The sequence below is a fragment of the Oryza brachyantha genome, chromosome 4, assembly GCF_000231095.2.
Source record: "Oryza brachyantha chromosome 4, ObraRS2, whole genome shotgun sequence".
Classification (NCBI taxonomy): domain Eukaryota; kingdom Viridiplantae; phylum Streptophyta; class Magnoliopsida; order Poales; family Poaceae; genus Oryza; species Oryza brachyantha.
This window is the reverse complement of record NC_023166.2, coordinates 12,271,479-12,290,456: the sequence shown is the minus strand read 5'-3', so window position 1 is coordinate 12,290,456 and position 18,978 is coordinate 12,271,479. Positions and strand designations below refer to the sequence as shown.

Sequence of the window (18,978 nt, the reverse complement as noted above, 5' to 3'; positions counted from 1 at the left end):
TTAAATTAGTCATACATGTGTCCTCAACTACGCCGTGTAATAGTCCGTACGTACATGCTTAGTCCCTAAGCATGATGCTGCTATATATCTCCCGTTGAAAGTGCGATTGTGCATACCCATAATTGGGCAGATGTGCTGTTGCATCAACAAAAGGCGAGAGGGCGAAAACCCTTTGGGGCGTATTGTCTTTGTCGAGCCTGCGTCCTAGACCCTGCAGTGAACACTTGCCGCTCATTTCAACCGATGCTTGTAATGCAATCTGAATTTGCATCTTGCCAGTTGATGATGATCAGGGGGCAACTGTTAAGCTGTTTCCGGGTGGTTCCATCCATGGCTCCTGTGCTCCAGATCTATCTGAAAGAAAATGTCAGCATGACACATGAGATGTATAATATTCTCTCCATGTTTTTTTATAACGCTATTTGCTTTTGGATTTAACCGTTAGCCTTATTTAAAAATTTTATTCAAATATACAAAATTATAAGTCACAATTAAAGTTCCTATAATAATAAATTAAATTATAATAAAAATAATTAATAATTATATATTTTTTAAATAAGAAGAATGATCAAATATAAACATAAAAGCCAATAACATCATATAAAAGAACATGGAGGGAGTATATAACGCCATGTCGGGAGGGAACAGTAGTAGGGCAGTTCTTATGGAAACTACATCAGAAGCTAGCGATAATTTTAACATAGGCAGATCAAAAGGTCCTTATTTTCTGTACTAAAATTTTTTTGATAATAGATAAAAAAATTCAGCCTTGACTTTAATGAAGCTACAGCCACATTTCCTATACTAAAATGAAGATCTCACTATGAATTTTAATATTTAAGAGTCCAAGAAAATGCCTATCAAGCACCGACACTGATTTTATATTATTAGTAAAAGAATAACAAGACACTATAATGTTTTTTGTTAGATTTTCCTAAAATAGCAATTTAACTTGAGACAAGGTAATGTACAAGGATCCAATTGTTCTTCTTTGGCGTAGAAATCACGAGATAGATGACCAAACAGGAAAAAGAATTTCATGTTGTCACCAGAGATACTGTGTGCTAGATCCTCACTATAGGGATTAGGGAAAAGGGGGCAAGAGAAGAGGCTCACTCATTTACAGGAATAGGTCACAGATGTTCCCATTTATTCTCTAAAAATATTACTGCGTTAGTTTTAAAGAATGTAACTTCTTAAGTTAGGTGGCACAGTTATTTTATTATTAGAGAATCAAGTTGGTTTATTAATTTGTGCCTGCAACTAGGCCATGGAAGTGATAGTATGGGTGTTAATTAGCTAAATTATTTCACAACTCACAAGGCTCAATATCTAGTCGATTTTCTCTTACAAAGAAGGTACTTTGTTTCAGAGTTACTTTCTGAAGCATAACAAGAGGATTTCTTGGCTAAGGAATATCTCTTTGAAGACGCATTCAAAGGTATAATACTGTTGAAACAAGATGGTATCAAATCTAAAGGTTTGGGCACTGTTGAAGTTGCAATTGAGCAGTATCAAATCTGAACGCATTAATACAGCTGAAACATCATGGTATCAAATTCCCACACCAATAAAGTCTGGCGACCTCATGCAATCTAGCCTCTCCCTCTTCTCTTTTTGGGTAAGGAAATATGGAAGGAGGTATCCCAGCAGTTGTGGACGCAGGATTTTAGTAATTAAGATGGGTAGTCGAGACGCAAATGGTGGTCCCCAAAAAAATTAGTGACATCAGTAAAATAATTGCAAATAGGAATAAGGTGAGGAAAAATACAATAATTCTTTCTTTCTCGAAAAATAAGGACCTGTCCCATTGGCCTAACATGGTATAGAACCAATTTTCCCTTTCATTAAACATTATAGTTCAAAAGGGAACAACGTGCAGAAAAAGTATAAAGCAAATTACTTGTCTGGTTAATGTTTTTGAAATGTATGTAAACCCATGTAAGTAAAGAAGGATACAGTGAAGCAGTCCAGGGAAGAGGAGGCTACAGGCTGGGAATCGAACCCATGACCTCTGCCTAAGCACTCATCCGAAAAATTCAACAAAATAATCCATATTTCCTACTGGTCGGAGTCTTGGAGTGTTTCTGTATGACTACAATTGGCACACTCAATTTGATAATTACATGCCCAACAAATCAGTCAAGACAAGAGCAGGCCAAACAAACAGTAGTAAAAGCCAAACAGTCCACAAAAGAGAGTATTTTTTTAGTGTAAAGTAGTGTACAACAGTACAAGACATTAACCTCCAATCCAAGATGCCTTGTTCTATAACAATTCCACATTCTTCTAATGGACGTCATCTCATAATTTTTAACTCCTTTGGCTGATATGAAGCCGTCAAAGTTGAGGAAGTTTCTTGCTTCTATAACAATTCCGCATTGCATAGAGTCGCCACATTTGTCTACTCCTTGAGTTAGGACATGATTTGGAATTTTGGACTCCAGAAGTCCAAATACACACACTAACAGGATAGTTATAATATTCTGGAACCAGTATTGGGCCTAGGGCAATCCAATAACCCGTTAGCAGACAAGCAATTAACAATACTCAACGTCTGATCTACTTGCAAGAGCCGCTAAACTAATCAGCTTGAGAGAGAGAGCGAGACGAATTATTGCGCGTCTAGCTAGTCGCTCCGGTTTTTCTTTCTTAGGTTTGAGCCTTGGATCTGTCAGGTCTCTAGACGTTATCTCTAGGCATTATGTACTAAAACCTTTTCTTACTAATATATTGATGTGGAAACTTTTTACGCATTCGAGAAGAGAGAGCTGCGTCGCATGCCATGTCATCAGAGTGGAACAAATGGACTGAAACTATGTAATGTTGCAGAGCATACACTAACCCGGAATTGTGACCCAAACCCGAACCAATAGTATATGATCCATTTTGTGCTTTGGTTTCTGCTTTCCTGCCTCTTGGCCGGCAATGGCTTGTCACCATTGCTAGTAACGACCGAGTAGAGAGTGACCATGATATTCATTTGATACAGGTAGAACAATCAATTCGAAAGAAAAAAAGCCTTGTTTTTCCATACATCCCATAAGTGTGATAAGCTAAATGCATAAAGGTTTGTGTCTCTTACCTCTGCCCTTTCCAGCATGATCCCTTCCTTCCTTTTCTGCTCCTGAGAGTTATCTGCAGGACATGAAGCACTGCTTGGATGCCTAATTGCGGTGGTGATTGTTGGGGTGGTTTCAATTTCGTGTCACCTTAGGAGAAGAGCATACAAGCTGAAATCACTGCAAAATGGTATTGGTAATTTAACTGAATCAGCAATCAATTTGCACTGCAAATATTGGTTTTTTACTCAATAATATCGCAATATATGTGCATCCTTATCCTGCAGAGGTTGCTGCTGTATCAGTTGAGTATGAGGAGGTTACCTGCAAGCAGATGTCTATCAAAGAGATTTACAGCGCAACTGAAAACCTGAGTCCTCTGAATGTCATTGGCCAGGGAATTGCAGGTACATGAAAATATTAGTCAGTAGGAAATGAAACCTTCGGTCCATCAAGCAGATGCAAATTATAATTGTGATGTGAGAAGAGAGAACGTGAAAGATGCTAGATAATAGCTCATTGAACAGGTTAATTATTCTTGCCCTGAAAGTTGGATATATCTTCTTGTGATTTTCAGGGAAAGTGTACAAAGGAGTGCTTGCAAATGGCTGGCCTGTAGCTGTGAAGCACATCATTAAGAACGAGCATGCAGAAACTTTCCTAAGGGAAGTTACAAGCCTCTCACATGTGAGACATCCAAACCTTGTGTCACTACGAGGTTATTGCGATGGGCAGGAGGAGTGTTTTCTTGTATATGAATTATGCATCAACGGTAACCTGTCAGAATGGCTATTTGGTGAGTGCCTTTCTTAGGAGAGAAGAGCATGTTCTAAATACGTAACATGATTACCTTAAGTAAGTAAAATTATTTGATACAGGGAAGGATAAGAACCTGTCATGGATTCAAAGGCTGCAGATTGCACTTGGCAGCGCCTTTGGCCTTTGGTTCCTTCACATCTACCCTGAGGGCTGCATTGTTCACCGTGATGTAAAGGTTGGTTGAATGATTTGGAGAAAAATTCCAGTACATCTGCAAATTTAAGCAACGTCAAATTCACCCATGCCATTAATTACAGCCAACCAATATACTTCTTGGGGTTGATATGGAGCCCAAATTGTCGGATTTTGGGCTCTCAAGAGTCATCGACATAGGAGTATCACAAGTAAGCTCTGAAGTTCGAGGAACATTTGGATACGTCGACCCAGAGTATCGCCAGAATCACAAGGTAAATGCTGCAGGCGATGTCTATAGCTTTGGTATGGTTCTCCTGCAGCTCCTGTCAGGAAGGCGAGCGATCAATATCATGAACACCGCTAAACCAATGTCACTTGATCGGATGGTAAGATTACGAAACAATCGAAGTCGGATATCAAGTTTTTGTCTGAAATGATCAATTTTACTGAATCTTTATCCATACCTTTCGATTGTCATTGTCAGGCTTCGATGCTCATCAGAGAAGGCAATGTGTTGGAGTTCGCTGATCCTAGGCTGAACGAGGAGTACTCAACAGAAGCATTTGATCTCTGTTTGAAGCTTGCCCTCTCGTGCACCGGACACAAGCAGCAACGCCCGTCCATGGAGCAAGTTGTGTCACGCCTTGAGAAGGCCCTCAAGATCTCCATGAGAGATGCAAATAAGCACGACAGCATTAGCATCATCGAGTCCCTTGCATAGCTACAATGGGTACTCCTTCAGGAGTTCAGGCTGCAACTCAGTGTTTCCGTGAACATGTTCAAACAATTCTTTTTTGCATTCATGTGAGCAGAATTCAACTGTGTTTGATATATATGATCTGAATTTCAATATGCGCCCGACAAAAATTTCAATATGCAATATACTCGGATTATAACATTAGTTTTCTAATATAACTCAGTCTTTTTTTATTAGGACTCTTAGAGTTTCTAATAAGACATTTTTTTCCATTAGGACTCTTATATTTTATTTTTATATATTTTTAGTAAGTTGCGCAGAAATTACACAACGATCCATTATATCCCCCTGAGGTGTAATCATTTCTTTATAGTTATTACTGGTCAGTGCCCATGGTTTTTTCCGTAAGTGTTTCTATATAAAATATAGTGTCTCTGTTGTGCATCTATTTTTCTAATAAAACAGACGAATTAAAAAAAGTAAATAGATGCTAGATCTAGAGATAGCAATCTAGATTCACATAATACCATAATAATTGAAATTAAGCAAATGAAACCTAAAGGCATATACAATGACGATTATTAGCTAACTCTCTTCATTGCCACATAAGTAAATATGATGACATAGAGAAAATAGAAAAATAATTGTTATGCACGGCAGTGGCTTAGAGCCAACTCTTAACATTTATTGAAGGAAATTGTGTTCCATTAAAAAAGAAAAAAGAGTAATAAAAAATATTTTGTTATATTAAAGAAAAACATACCTGACTCTACCTTTGCGAAGACGCTTATAAAATAAGTTAGTATTACTTATGTGAATGAGAAAAAAAAAGTTAAAATTAGGCTCTACCTTTGAACATGCCCTAATAATAAGAAGCATACCTCATATTAGGAAAGATAATGTCAATTAGTTGAATAAACTTCTTTTAAATTGTATCATAACTTTGAAATATATCTCTAAGAAAGTGGAAAATATAACTTGCTGGGGTGTGGCGAACACCAATGCCAACAGAAGTTTATTGCTGTCACAAACAATATTACAGTGGCAGTATCATCCTGAAATTGCAGTCCTAACTCCTAATGCTAGAAGTATTTTTACACTAGAGAAAACATAAATACATGGCAATTAGCCAATTGGAAAATAAATATGATTACAACATGAAGCAGTGAGCTGACTTCAAAAAATGATCTTCTGCACATATTAGGATAAAAGTACACCACCGTACTGCATATTATCGAAGTGGCAGCCCTTCCAGTGTTTCAGCATAATCGTTTTGGTTCATGGACAAGGCACATAAGCCGTGCGGTAGGAAAAGGTAAATGGCAAGAAATATTATCACTCCAAGATCGGCCTCTTCACCTATGGCTGGTTGAGGGGGGTTCCGCAGGTATATCTGACTGGCACACCACACACAGTACAGGGTGGCCATCACCACGATGAGGAAGAAAGATTGATTTGATTTTTCACTAGCTGATTTTTCATGCTTCACTCTGCCAAACATAGAACAAAATGCTTAAAGAATCAGAAAAAGGAATATGTTGCAGATAACAGCACAGTAACACAGATTGAGTGATCAAGTACAATCAGATATACTAATAACGATATTGCTCGGTGGACCCTTACGTCATTTTTGTTGTCAGTAAGATGACTGGTATATTTACACCTTTATCGTTTGGTTTTTCCACGTAAAAAGCTCAATGATATATTTACAAATAAAACTAATTTCTAAATAAAACGATTATATGTGTGCTCTTAGCGATTTAAAGGTAAAGTCTAAATGCTGAAAATAAACAATGATAAAACAACCAAAAAATAAACTCTAAATCTAAGACTGAAAATTAAAATTTTAGCTTATAAACATAAGTAAAAGTGAAAAGATGAGGTAGAAAGGGAATGATATTCAAAGTTGATACTAGTGGGAAAACTTTAATTTTTAGAGCATCAGTGAGGATCCAAGTTTTCTATTCTAGTGCACTTATGATACTTGTACGAGACTTGTTGGCTGTGTGCGTCCATGATGCAGAGGCCGGGACTGTAATCATGTTACGTTACATGTAAAACAAATACAGTGCGCACAGGAAGCAAAGTTTGTACCTGTTAATGTACATAAACCCCAGCACGAGGCAAGTACAAATAATGCCTACAATAACCACTGCATCCGGGTTTATAGGAGCACGGCCTTCCCACCAACCTGTGCTCAGAATCCAAGTATACATTGCAGAGTGGCCATTCTCCTGCAGAGAAAAATATGACGGCAATTTAGCCTAGCAAGCATGGGACACTTGTTCCGGTTAAGTGTTGCTGGCATGAGAAATGAGACGAAGGAACATTGTTCCGGTTAAGAGAAGGTCAGCTCACGGCTCACCTCAAACAAGTGATCCAAAAAGAAGTGGGAGAGTGAGCCCGCCGTGATAAGCAGGAAGCACTGTCTCCTGCTTAGCGCTACCTGCATCAACAACCGCTACACCAATGTTAGTGCAAATCAAACATTAACACTGCCAAACCCACATAATCAGCAGAGCACCTTCCGTTTGCAATTGAAGTTTAGGATTCTAATACTCTTGAACTGAGCATAGGTTGTGGTGCCACTTGCATTGTTAAGTAATCGAAAAAAAGACGACACAATGGTATGGACTACTGGCACAGGTAGCGGATGTTGTAGCTTTGGTAAGAATAAACAAACAATCCCGAGGCTACTTCTAGATATCAACTTAGATATCGACTTGGAGACCAAAACGATTAAAAAAAAAGGGAGTATTGTTCGGTTATTTTATAAAAAATAAACATATATTTCTAAGGTAAAATAATTTATAAATAAAAATTTTATATACGTATTTCAAAACAAATGTTATAAAATAAATGTCAGTTAAAAAACTTAAAGATACTCTAAATTTAAGGTTAAAAATTTAAATTTTAGTTTATAATCGAGGAAGTATAATCGAAGAGATGGGGTTTAAACAGGAGGAAATCAAATCCAAGGCGGATTAGGGGAAGAGGAGGCGTGCCCCACCCACCCCGGAGGGCGCGTCGAGGTAGCCGGCGCGGAGCAGCCGCCGGGAGAGCCAGGCGTAGAGGCAGGCGAGCGGGATGCCGAGGAGGAGCGGGTAGTACAAGGGGTGGTGGACGGCGGCCATGGCGAGGTCCCCCGCGGCGGCGGCGGCCGAGGAGGGGAGGAAGGAGGCGAGCCACTCGGCGAAGGTCCCCAGGTCCGGGCCGAGGAAGGCGTTGGCGGCGTAGACGGCGCAGTGGTGCGGGCCGAACCGCCGCGGCCCGGCCAGCCGCGACAGCGCCGCCCCGCCGCCCAGCGCGTACAGCAGGTGCGCCCCGGGCCCCGGCATCCCGTTCCCGTCCGCCCCCGCCCGCTGATCGGTCGCCGCTCCGTACCACCGTAAACTGATACCACTGGTGGTGGTAAGCAGATCGGCGCCGCCGCCGCCGCAGCCCCGCGCGCGCGCTCTCGGGAATTGGTTTGGCGAGAGGAAGGCGAGGAGCCGACGAGGTGGACCGGACCAGGCTCTACTAGTGGCAGTAGGTAAGGCTTCCGTTGGTTTCCTCCTCGGATTTGCGTTTTTTCCCTGCGGTTACCGCCAAGGTAACGGTAAACGGTCAGGTGGTTGTGGCTTCGAGCTGCACCCCACAACAAAATCGAAGAGGATTCGCAAAACAAATCGAACGAAAGCTATTCGGCTTCGGTCATTCAAAGGTCACAACAACGCGATAGTCTCGGAAGAACTTCTGAGATGTACTCTCTTCGGCGGCGCGACTTTTATATATACATTTATTATTCGTCTTGTTTAAAAATAATTTATATATTTACTGTTTATTTTTATTATTAAAAAATTACTTTTAAACTACTAATAATTTCGCATATTTACATCACAAAATTTGGATAACATGAGTGGTTCACCAAATATTTAAAAATCAAAGGGAGTAATATGTAATTCTCGTAAAAGCTCGGTTACCTGCAGTCTGCAGGCAAGGCATTTCAGAAATTGCACAGACCTCGGTCATAATGTTCAATGAGAAAGGGCGAGATAACTTCCTATCTTAAGGGGGCCGAAATTTCCTGAAGTTTCAAAATTTTCATGCTGTAATTTTGAACCCCGCTTGACTGATGTTATACGAGTTCACATACCTGTAGGCAACAGTCAAATAGTCAGCAGCTCTCTTCAATAAAAAAAAATATGTAAAGCAAGCAAGGCCTTGACCTGCAAAACAAAAAATGTCCCTTGCGTCAAGGCGGAGCAAAAAGCTGCTACCTGCTCGGTGCATTTTCAGCATTGAGCAATTTTATAGTCCTTGGAAAGATACCACGAGTTACTAAAATTTTAATATAAAATTAGTACTAGGAGGTATTAAAATTTATACTAAAATTTTGATACCTCATGGTATCTTCTCAAAGACGGTAAAATTACTCTTCAGCATTTTGTATTGTAAATCCGGAGTGCAAGTTCCAACTTCCACCAAATCAGATTTGTAAGTATGCAATTTAAATTTCTTTTGAAAGGGGCCGCCACCTTACCGGCAGATCAGATGTCTACTACCTAAAATGTCTTAACCCTATTTTTATGTATGTTCTATGGCCTGCCATGAAGTGAAAGTCCAACCAACTCTCTTCCTCCAAATTAGCCGGAGCTCTGCTGTTCCACTCAGCTTAGGTAAAGTTGCACCCAGTGGCGGATCCACCGTGGGGGCGGTGAGGGTTTAAGCCCCACTGTCTCAATTAGGTCTGCAGGAATCCACACACGAAGTCCTCTAAAATTTTATATCAAAGATTAATATAAAGAGGGCTGCACCTCTCCCTAGCATCATTTGCTAGATCACTGGTTGCACCATATTTGTACATCATACAGACGCACAGCACAGCACAGCGGCAATGCAATTTACTCACACACGTCGCCGGACGACGAATTAACCCACTTCCCCCGGCGCGGGCCCCGCGTCAGGCGCTGCAGTCCATCTGCGCGTCGGTGGGCTCGTCGCCCGCCGCGGGCCGCAGCATCCGCCGCCTGAGCTGGCTCGACGCCTTGGCCGCCAGCAGGCTGTCGCACGCGACCCACGGGAAGCTCCAGAACCGCTTCCCGCCGCGGCGGTCCGGGTGGTACGTCACGCGGTACCACGCCGACGCCATCCGCGGCCCGTCCCCCTCCTCCTCCCCCTTGGAGCTCAGCAGCCACCCCCTCGCCTCCCTCTGCAGGCCGTCGACGGCGGCCACGATCCGGTCCTTCATCTCGAAGTACCTCTTGTTGTCTCGCCTCAGGTACAGCTGCTTGTTCCGGATGTTCCCCGTCAGGATCTCGTCCTCACGCTCCGCGCGGTAGTAGCTCATCAGCGTGCTCAGCTTCTCCTCGTACAGCTGGTAGTGCTCCTCCGCCGCGTCCAGGAACTGGTCGGAGCCAGGGACCTCGAGGTCAGGGTCGTACTCGTACGTGGGGATCGCCTGAGCTGGGGACGACGAGGGGGCAGCTCCTCCTGGGCTCTTCTCCTCCATGTGACCCGCGGCCGATCGGTAGAGCTTGCCCAGGACGCCATGGGAGATGTACGTCGGCTTCTCCCACCGCTCCATGAAGTCCGGGTACTCCCTTGGTCTCAGTGCTCGTGGCATTTCGGCTGGAGCTCCCGTCTTGGCGAAGTCGACCGCCATGGAGTGCAGGGTGGCCAGCTGGAGGCACTCGGGGCTCCGGGCTTTCAGTGGCGCTCGGTCCGCGTGAATCAGGTGGGCGGTTGAGATGACGCCAAGCGAGTCGTTTATCATGTAATCAACAAAGTGCTTCTGGATTTCCTGCAGTTACAGACATATTCAAGGAAACATTTCAATCAGGCGAGTGTTATAAACATAACAAGCTTTTGAAATTTATGTTCCGCAGAGGCCAGAACATTTGCCAACTGCTGTTTGTTTTTCTGAATCAAGTTGTTCTCCGTATTTCTAAAGAATATTCTTAAATGTGCATGGTCAGCCTATACTTGTTTGAAGTCATTCAAAATTTCTCATTGAGTGGTATGTTTGTGTAAATCTATTACTTTTACATCAATGAGCCACCAGTTTTACTGTTGTACCATACTGACTGAGCATAACCCTGTTAGCATACACAAACATATGAGATAAAGGGCCCTCATATCTATATTAATTAAGGAGGGAGTGAGGCTCAAACCCGGGTCGGCTAGCCCACCATCTTGTGTCTTGTGGTGCTAGCCGAAAGATCCCTGGTTGTTTCTCAACACCTGTTAGCATACACTCATCCTTCAAAACGCGAGCACATATTATATGTGTGTGTGTGAAGCACCTCAGCTCCACCTATATGACTAAAATGCTGAGCTCATAAACACTAATACTTGGTAAACTATCAAAATTGATATTATAGAACAAAAAGAAGCCCATCAGTAAGGGAACCAACACTCTAGCAAAAAGAGGAAAAAGAAAAAGAAGCCCTTCAGTAAATGGGAACCAACACTCTAGGAAAAAGAGAATAATAAGTCAGGCACGGGCACTACCTCAAGTGTAACAGCATGATCCATTATACGTGGCCTTGTTGCTGTATAGTCCATAGGTGTGTCGACTTTCTCTGGAATAAGCTTGTCATCCCAAGTAATAAAATAGAGGTCACCGTCCAAATCTCCTCCCGAGCATTCATTTGGATGAGGCCTAATCAACATCAAATACAAGAATAGCATTGGTAGCAGTCAATGATAAGGTTCACAATAGAAAGGCAACCTAACAAGGAAGACAATGCTGGACAAACATGGTGACCCAATTCAATAGAGAAGTGATGAGATCATTCCCTTCCTTTGGACCCATGGGCAAAGCAATACAAACTTAAAAAAAACATGAAGATGAATTTAAGTTTCAGTATAACAAACCTTTCTCCTCTCTGAGGGAAGACAAGACAATCAACCAGGCCCATAACTTCCAATTCAGGATCATAGACAGCTTCAAGTACTCGGACATCACCAGGATGGAGGCAGGGATTTTTTGTGATTGCAACTTTTCCAACAATTGTGGCTGTTTTGCCATCATCATTATAAAAATATGATTGATCACTATCCTTTTGTTCTTTGCTGTTCTTTGTAATTCGGATGTAAACCTGACCATATTCTAATACACCTGTTTCATCCAAACAACCAATGAGAACACGGCCTTTTGGAACATGGATTTTACATCTAGTTCTAATGTCAATAAGCCTATTCTCCTGATGTGCCTTAAGAATCATTGACAGGTAAGGCTCTGAACTAGGTTCATAACCTTGCAGCAACATCTTCACAGCTGTCTTTGTTTCAGAACCACCAAGTTTCCCTAGGACTGACAAAGCAACTTCTTTCTTGGTTAGCATTTCGTCTGTTTCACGCATCTCATCTTGTTGCATCGCAACAAATATGTCATCACTTATACCCAATGTTGAGAGAAGTGAAATAATTTCACGGTTCACATAGCATGGCTGAGACTTACTCCAACTTGTAATGTTCAGCATCCTGCTCTCAGATTCAAATTTCTTCATACTGGGACGCAGAGAAAGATCAAAAGAGGACATAGGGTCAACGGCAATGACTCCTTTGTAGCCACCATACCTTATTTGAAAAGCTGAAGGAGGGTTAGAAGGGTCTAATCCAATGTGGTGTGCAACTTGCCTGGCAAATCTCAAAGATATCTTCCCAATACCATCAGAAAATATGTATTTGGAGCCATCAGTTGTGATCTCTATATCTGGAATCACTTCCATATCCCATTGGGCGACTTCAAATGTTTGCCTGGAGGAGCTAAACAGCTGGCCCATTCGAGCTGCACACTTAGAGACCGAACGGATATTCTTAAAGTGCCCCATCCATCTTCTTATACCTTCTGCATTCAAGGAAGCATTAGAAGCAAACATCCAAACAGAATTCCCCCGAAGTTGACTTGCTGAGAAGGCCAAAAATTCGAAGTTCTTTGGACCAATGGTAAATCCTTTGTTTAGAATGGAGAGAATCCGATAATACAGACCAGTTCTGATAGGCTTAGAAAAGAAACCTTCTTCAGTTCTAGCTGAGATTGCATTAGTAGAAAGCTTACTCCAATCTTCATCAACAAAAGTAACTCTAACAAAGTCAGAAGCATACGCAGAATGATGTTTAACCACATAATTTGTAACCTCTTGTTCAGGTCCCAAGCAGAATATTTTGGAGGGAGTTATGTGAACTCTATAACACCTCATCAATTTTCTTTCACTTTCACCTTCACTGGAGAGCAACGCAGCTCGGCTTCTCTTCATGCTATAAGCCTCCTGCAGGATAAATTGTAAAGGCTCGTAGCATGTAGATTCTAATTTGGTCATTTTCTCAAAAATTCTCCTCGAGACATCAACTGGTAGATCTTGAAGGGTTTTAAACATATCAGCATTAACATGCTTGGCGACTATCTTACCCATATGAATTAGAGAGTTTAGACGAAACAGAACTTCGTAAGGTACTGAATAGTCCATTGGACAGTGAACAAGGGGAACCACATGGGAGGAGGCACCGACGCCATCAGCTGAGTTCATGGTCAATACCCCTAAATCTCCTGAGAAAGGTAAACTTTTGAGAATATCAGACACCAATGCACTTTCACCCAGTTTTAATACAAGAGTAAAGCACTTCCCAAAAGAATAGTTGGGTGTAAAATCAAGTGCCCTGACCCAGGAGAATTTAGCATCCTCCTTGCATGCATGAAAGCGGTCATCCATAAACCTTGAACTAACTGCAGGTCCAGAAATTGCACAGTGTATTCTTGGTGCATAGTTGAGCTGAAACAAAAATTTAGCAGTCAATAGCATATTTGCCAGACCTAATGCAGATATATACAGAAACAAACAAAAAAATAGTGCATCTGGAATCAACTAGTCATAGTCCGCCCACAGTCCGCTAATGATACTAATGTTTGGCATAGAGGTGATACTCTGTTTTGGGATTGCTTTACTGCACCATTTGTGAAATCTACTCAAATATGTCAAGTAAATTAAGCTTCCTGATTTTGTCATCATGTAACAAAACTACTGTGATCATATGGGTATCTAGGTCAAATCTAATACAACAATTAGGATCTAAATCATTGCAGAAAATTTTAGAAGTAACAGCTGTATAAACAACTATGACTTTACAGTTTACACACATCGTATGAACAACTGTCTTAACCATACTACTGAGCAAAATCAAGGTGGTATATAGGGGGGAGGGGGAGGGGGGGGGGGGGAAGCGCATATCAACCGATCATCATATTATCTTCGTGCCAGCTTTAATCTCACAATACTTGTTAACATGCAAACCCATCAAAGTTTGGAACTTTCTACCGCACTCTGCCATTGCAACGTCTGACTAGTGTATCAAGAGCATCATAGTACAGAGAGCCACAGTGTCGGCAGCTCACCTGCAGCAAGATGGCACCCATCCCGTCCAGGGTGCACCCAAGGCAGTCCTTCATGTCCTCGAAGAGGACTTCAAGCTTGTATCTCTGGGAATCGTGCTCCAGGTACAGGTCCACGCGCCGCTTCGCCGGGATGACCTCCGCGCGCACGCCGTCCCAGGCGTCGGCGGCCTCGAACACGCGCTTGGCGACGCGGTCGCCCACCACGAGGCGCGCGCCGGCCGCGCGGAGGGAGAGGTCGGACGCGCGCGGGAGGAGATCGACGGGGGAGGGAGAGACGGAGAGGAGGGCGCCGAGGAAGCGGGGCAGGCGGCCCGAGGAGGCGAGGTCGGCGGCGAGGCCAGCCGCCGCGGCGGACTCGAACTGGACGGTTCCGTGGCCCCGGCTGAGCCAGCCGCGGTGGGCCGCCGCGATCTCGCAGGCGAACGCGGCGCCGGCGACGGCGGAGTCGAAGAAGGCGAGCAGCTCCGCGGCGACGGCCGAGACCGGGATGTTGGAGACCCGCAACGACGCCGTGGCGGCGGGAGCCGCCGCCGCCGTCGGCATAGCGGCAGGGTAGGACGGGAGGGCGGCGCCGGGGAGGTTTGGGACTCCGGCGAGGTGACGGCCCGGTCGGCGTGTATGTCAGGTGTTCGGCCCTGGGGTTTTTGCGGCTATTTTACCTGGAGAAAAAGTAGGTTTCGTGACGCTGCGTCACTCGAAATCGGGCTTCGTCGTGGGTTCGTTTCACGGTGTCAGTCGAAAGCGGCGTGTCGGAAATTCCGGAATCGGACGCTGCACGTGAAAAAAAAAAGTCCATATATCATTTATCCTTGTCAAATTTGATGTCAAATACAATTCTCAATTTTCGTTTCGTGGAGATTCCTTTATTTTTGCATTATTAGTAAGTTCAAAAAACATTGTGTATCTTGTTTTCGTGGTCTTTTTAGTCACCTGTTTGGCGCCCTTTTCTTAACCATTGTGTGGTAAATTAATGCTGATCATGACTTGCTTTTTTTTTCTCGAATACGTATCATGTCTTGCTATAAGTAAAAGCATGTAAGTTTTGTCCTTCACGGGTTTTTTCAAAATATGTTATGTTTGTGCCATTCTTGTCTTATTTCCATTATGCACCGATATGAAATTATCATTGGCCAATTGCCATACAAATTTTAGTTACAAAAGTTCTCTTGGTTTTGTTATTTTCATGTTCGTCCCGATTGCAGCACAAAGCTTAGTATAAATATTTTCCAATAGTGAGTTATTATATGAAGTTTTTATTTTAAGTGGGAACCTTTTTAATCTCTACATGATGAAAGTTTTTTGTCTATAGATATAATCTCTTGGTATTTATATAATTTTTCCTTTGTACAAGTATTTTAGCACAATACATCTAAAATTGTATTATCCATAGTGCTTTTTAAGAATGTTTGAGTACATAATTTAAAGGTGTTTTTGCAAATTTGTCTTAGTTTTTTTTCTATATTGCAAAGATATCATTAGAATGATAGTTTTAATGGTATTTTTTTGATTTTCAAGTGATATATTTGCAACAACGATTTAAATCAGTAGCAAATTTGTAAGTATCCCTAATTTAAAAGGATAAAAACTACTATAAAAAGTCACAATTGTTAGACACTTCCTTTTAACTTCTATTACAAAGTCACACATACATTTGCAAATTTAAAAATGTTCTTTCTAGAATTAAAGTTACATTACTTTTGGCGTGAACATGCTACTCAAGCTCATAAAGAGATTACTTTAGAAAAACTTTATTATAAGTATTTTTTAAAAACATTTTAGAATCGTCCTATGTACTTTCTAATACTATATTCGTCTTAAAATAACTATATTTTTTTATCAATCCCATGCATACTCATACAAAAGAAAAAAATAGCATACACATCTTTTTTTTTCGCTTATGTTTATACTTATAAATCAATATTTGAATTTTTAACCTTAAATTATAAGTATATTTTAGGATTTTTTTCACCGTAGTTTATTTTTCTAGGCTTGGTTTTTAGATCGCTAAAAACACATGTAAAATATTTATTTATAAATTATTTTTCATTTACAAATATGTCTTCTGACTTTTTCCCTTAATAAGCCAAACAATCACCCCTAATTTTATCCAATAGTGAGTATCTCGCATATTAATGCATTTCGCTTTACAAACTTTGATATATTTGTCCTCCATTTTTATCAAATCTTAACATATTTATCCTCCATTCTACCGAAGTCCAATGCATTCGCCCTCGATTTATCAAGCTCCAGTGCATTGATGGCGGCGAAAGACAACATCTTTATGAGACGGAGTAACTACTTGATTAACTTGTTTGTGTCCTCGAATAATTGTAAACTCGGTTTGATCTATGGTCCATACCATAGATAACGTATCCTTGTGTTGAATTTATCACACTATCTCTCCTCCGAGGCTTCGACCGTGTGCTCGAATCAAACCAGAAAAACAAAACGCTGTAAATAGACAGTAAAACCGGACACATTTCTTATTCACTCATGCACCAATGCGCACCATTCTGATCAGAGCTATCGATGCAGCACCACAACACTACGACGACTGACGGCGAAGACGCTAGTGGACTCTTGACACATAGCCCTGCATGCGAGACTTGCACCGATCGATCGATCACCTCGTGCTACCGATCGAGCGCAATCCATCCATGCATGGCGGCTGGCTGGTGGCTGGCTGGCTAGTTCTTGAGTAGGTAGTCGTCGAGGTCGTGGAACGTCTTGGCCGCGGTCTCCTTGATGACGTCCGGGTCGGGCACCTGCTCGCTGGTCTTGTCGAAGTCCATCGCCCAGCTCACCACCGCGCCGGAGCCGTCGCCGCCCTTGGGGGTCACCTGCAGCGTCACCCTGAAGTTCTTGTAGAAGCTCACCAGCTCGCCGTCCACCACGCTGTACGACACCACCTTCTTCTCGTCGTCCGCCACCTCCACCTTCTCCTTCGCGAACGTCACCATCGGCACCCCTGCATGCAACACACACAGATCGGGTTCCGTTGGCCGTCGTCGTCGTCGATCGTTCGATGACTTCGATCCGATCCGATTTCTCATTCCACTATACCTTCGGCGTACTTGAGGAGGCGGACGGTGCCGGCGGACTTGCCGTCGCCCTCCACGGTCTCGATGCTCTTGTACTGCTCGGGGAAGATCTTGGGGAACAGCTCCGTCGAGCCGCGCAGCGCCGTCCACAGCTTGTCCGCCGGCGACTTCACCTCCACCACCAGCTCAACCTTGGACGCCATGACCGGGTTCTGATCGAGCTCACTGAATGAATGTTAAGGCTAATTGCTTCTTGTGGTCTGGCTGGCCATGGCGCGAGAGCCGTGTTATATAGCAGAGCTAGGCAGAACTAGCCATGGCCGGTCAGCTGCTTTGATTGGGGGAGCTCAGAGTAGTAGATGTGGAGCTACTACTGCTGCTGGCCATTGATGCTTTCCGGCGAGATCCAGCTACCTATCGCAGCATCCAATTTATGGCGTCGGTGCAGATTGATAGTACTTACTGTACTACTGGTATTACGCTACACATATGGAGTCTGGGAACATGTCGGGTGAAGAGACGACTGCTAATTAGCAATAAGCCACGAACAGTATTCTTGGGGACGTGTCTGACGAGACTGATACTCATTGTGCTGGTGGGATTCTTGATCTGAAAATGCGGGTACTAATGCCGGTCCGGTTTGCAGTTGGCAGCAGTGATACGGATGCAAATCGATCGATTTGATTTAGCCATGTACAAATATGTACTAATCCGTGTTCTACAGTATCAAGGTAAGGTGGTATATGAGCAGAGCAGCGGGGAAATTCCGTGGGGGAAGTAGGTGGTTAGCTAGCAGTTTAGCACCCCTGTGATCAGGTTGCCAACTGCCTGAGCCAGCAAATGTTGGTCCTGCCTGGCAAGGTTTAGTGTTTGGTAGTAGATGATAAAATCGTTGCTTTTGATGGCAATCTAGTCCATAACTACCAGGAAAAGCTTGCCCGGTGATGAGGAGAGCCAAATCGGCTCGGCCGCAACGGCAAGAATGCATCGCACGCTTAAGAGCTTTGATAGTAACCTATCAGGTTTGGTCAAAACTAGGTAAACCAAATACTCATCCGTTCCAAAAAAATCATTCATTTTTAGCTCTTCATATTTGTTCCATTAAGATTTTATTTTGAACAGTTATTGTATTTGAGTTCTGTAAAATAGGGGACAAATATATTAGAATTTGAAAAATCAAGGACAAATGTATTGGAGTCTTAAAAAATAAATAGCATTTAGTTTTTTTAGTTTGTATAGGTATACGCGAAGTATCTGAAAAAGAGTCCTTTTGGAACTAGGATAAGTAATAGGCTTTTGCATAGGTGGGCTATAACCCAAATGAGCTAAGCTAAAAATAGCTTAGGGTGATGGTAAAACAGCGTATTTACAAACGAAAACTAATTTATAAATAAAATATATATATATATATATATATATTCTTAGTGATTAAATAGTCAATGCTAAAAAATAAAATATAATAAAAATATTAAAATCAACTCTAAAATTAAAATTTTAAATTTTGACTTGTAAACAGAAGAAGTGAAAAAGATAAGTTCGCCTGGCTTTGCATTTGTATTTCCGAGCCACAGCGCTGCCTCAAAGTCATGCTTTGCATTTCTGAGATCTCCTAGTGATCTTTCTCTGTTGGGTAAGTGATTTAAGGGCTAAAGCACGCTAAGCTTTCTTACTTGCTTGCACACGGTTGAATTCGTGTGCTACGCATGCCACAAAGATTGTGAGCATTGTGTCGAATCGGGAAGGTTCAGAAGATTCAGACTTCAGCAGGTTTCCCCACATTTTGGTAGGTACCACTACCACGCAAAAAAAGCGGACACTAAACCATGCTTCAGAGTCCGGTATCTGTTG

General features: G+C 42.4%; 4 protein-coding genes across 4 annotated transcripts; 1 reads left to right on the top strand and 3 right to left on the bottom strand.

The window, feature by feature from the left end:
* Window positions 1–3,060: 3,060 nt before the first annotated feature.
* LOC102700236 (probable receptor-like protein kinase At2g42960) lies at window positions 3,061–4,737 on the top strand. Its single transcript, XM_040523217.1, has 7 exons — window positions 3,061–3,070; window positions 3,133–3,258; window positions 3,350–3,469; window positions 3,640–3,858; window positions 3,941–4,056; window positions 4,139–4,402; window positions 4,501–4,737. The coding sequence occupies exons 1-7, from the start codon at window positions 3,061–3,063 to the stop codon at window positions 4,735–4,737; spliced, it is 1,092 nt and encodes a 363-aa protein (XP_040379151.1).
* A 903-nt stretch (window positions 4,738–5,640) lies between these two features.
* LOC102699956 lies at window positions 5,641–8,206 on the bottom strand. The gene is made up of 4 exons (XM_040523416.1): window positions 7,728–8,206; window positions 7,079–7,159; window positions 6,808–6,947; window positions 5,641–6,203 (listed from the first exon to the last, which is right to left on the bottom strand). Exons 1-4 carry the CDS (start codon window positions 8,049–8,051, stop codon window positions 5,945–5,947), a joined length of 804 nt encoding a protein of 267 aa, XP_040379350.1. The 5' UTR covers window positions 8,052–8,206; the 3' UTR covers window positions 5,641–5,944.
* A 933-nt stretch (window positions 8,207–9,139) lies between these two features.
* LOC102699682 (probable RNA-dependent RNA polymerase 2) lies at window positions 9,140–14,705 on the bottom strand. The gene is made up of 4 exons (XM_040523468.1): window positions 14,090–14,705; window positions 11,572–13,469; window positions 11,206–11,356; window positions 9,140–10,495 (listed from the first exon to the last, which is right to left on the bottom strand). Exons 1-4 carry the CDS (start codon window positions 14,630–14,632, stop codon window positions 9,656–9,658), a joined length of 3,432 nt encoding a protein of 1,143 aa, XP_040379402.1. The 5' UTR covers window positions 14,633–14,705; the 3' UTR covers window positions 9,140–9,655.
* Window positions 14,706–16,547: 1,842 nt separating this feature from the next.
* Window positions 16,548–17,454, bottom strand: LOC102715845 (MLP-like protein 423). Its single transcript, XM_006652326.3, has 2 exons — window positions 17,153–17,454; window positions 16,548–17,057 (listed from the first exon to the last, which is right to left on the bottom strand). Exons 1-2 carry the CDS (start codon window positions 17,331–17,333, stop codon window positions 16,777–16,779), a joined length of 462 nt encoding a protein of 153 aa, XP_006652389.1. The 5' UTR covers window positions 17,334–17,454; the 3' UTR covers window positions 16,548–16,776.
* Window positions 17,455–18,978: the final 1,524 nt, after the last annotated feature.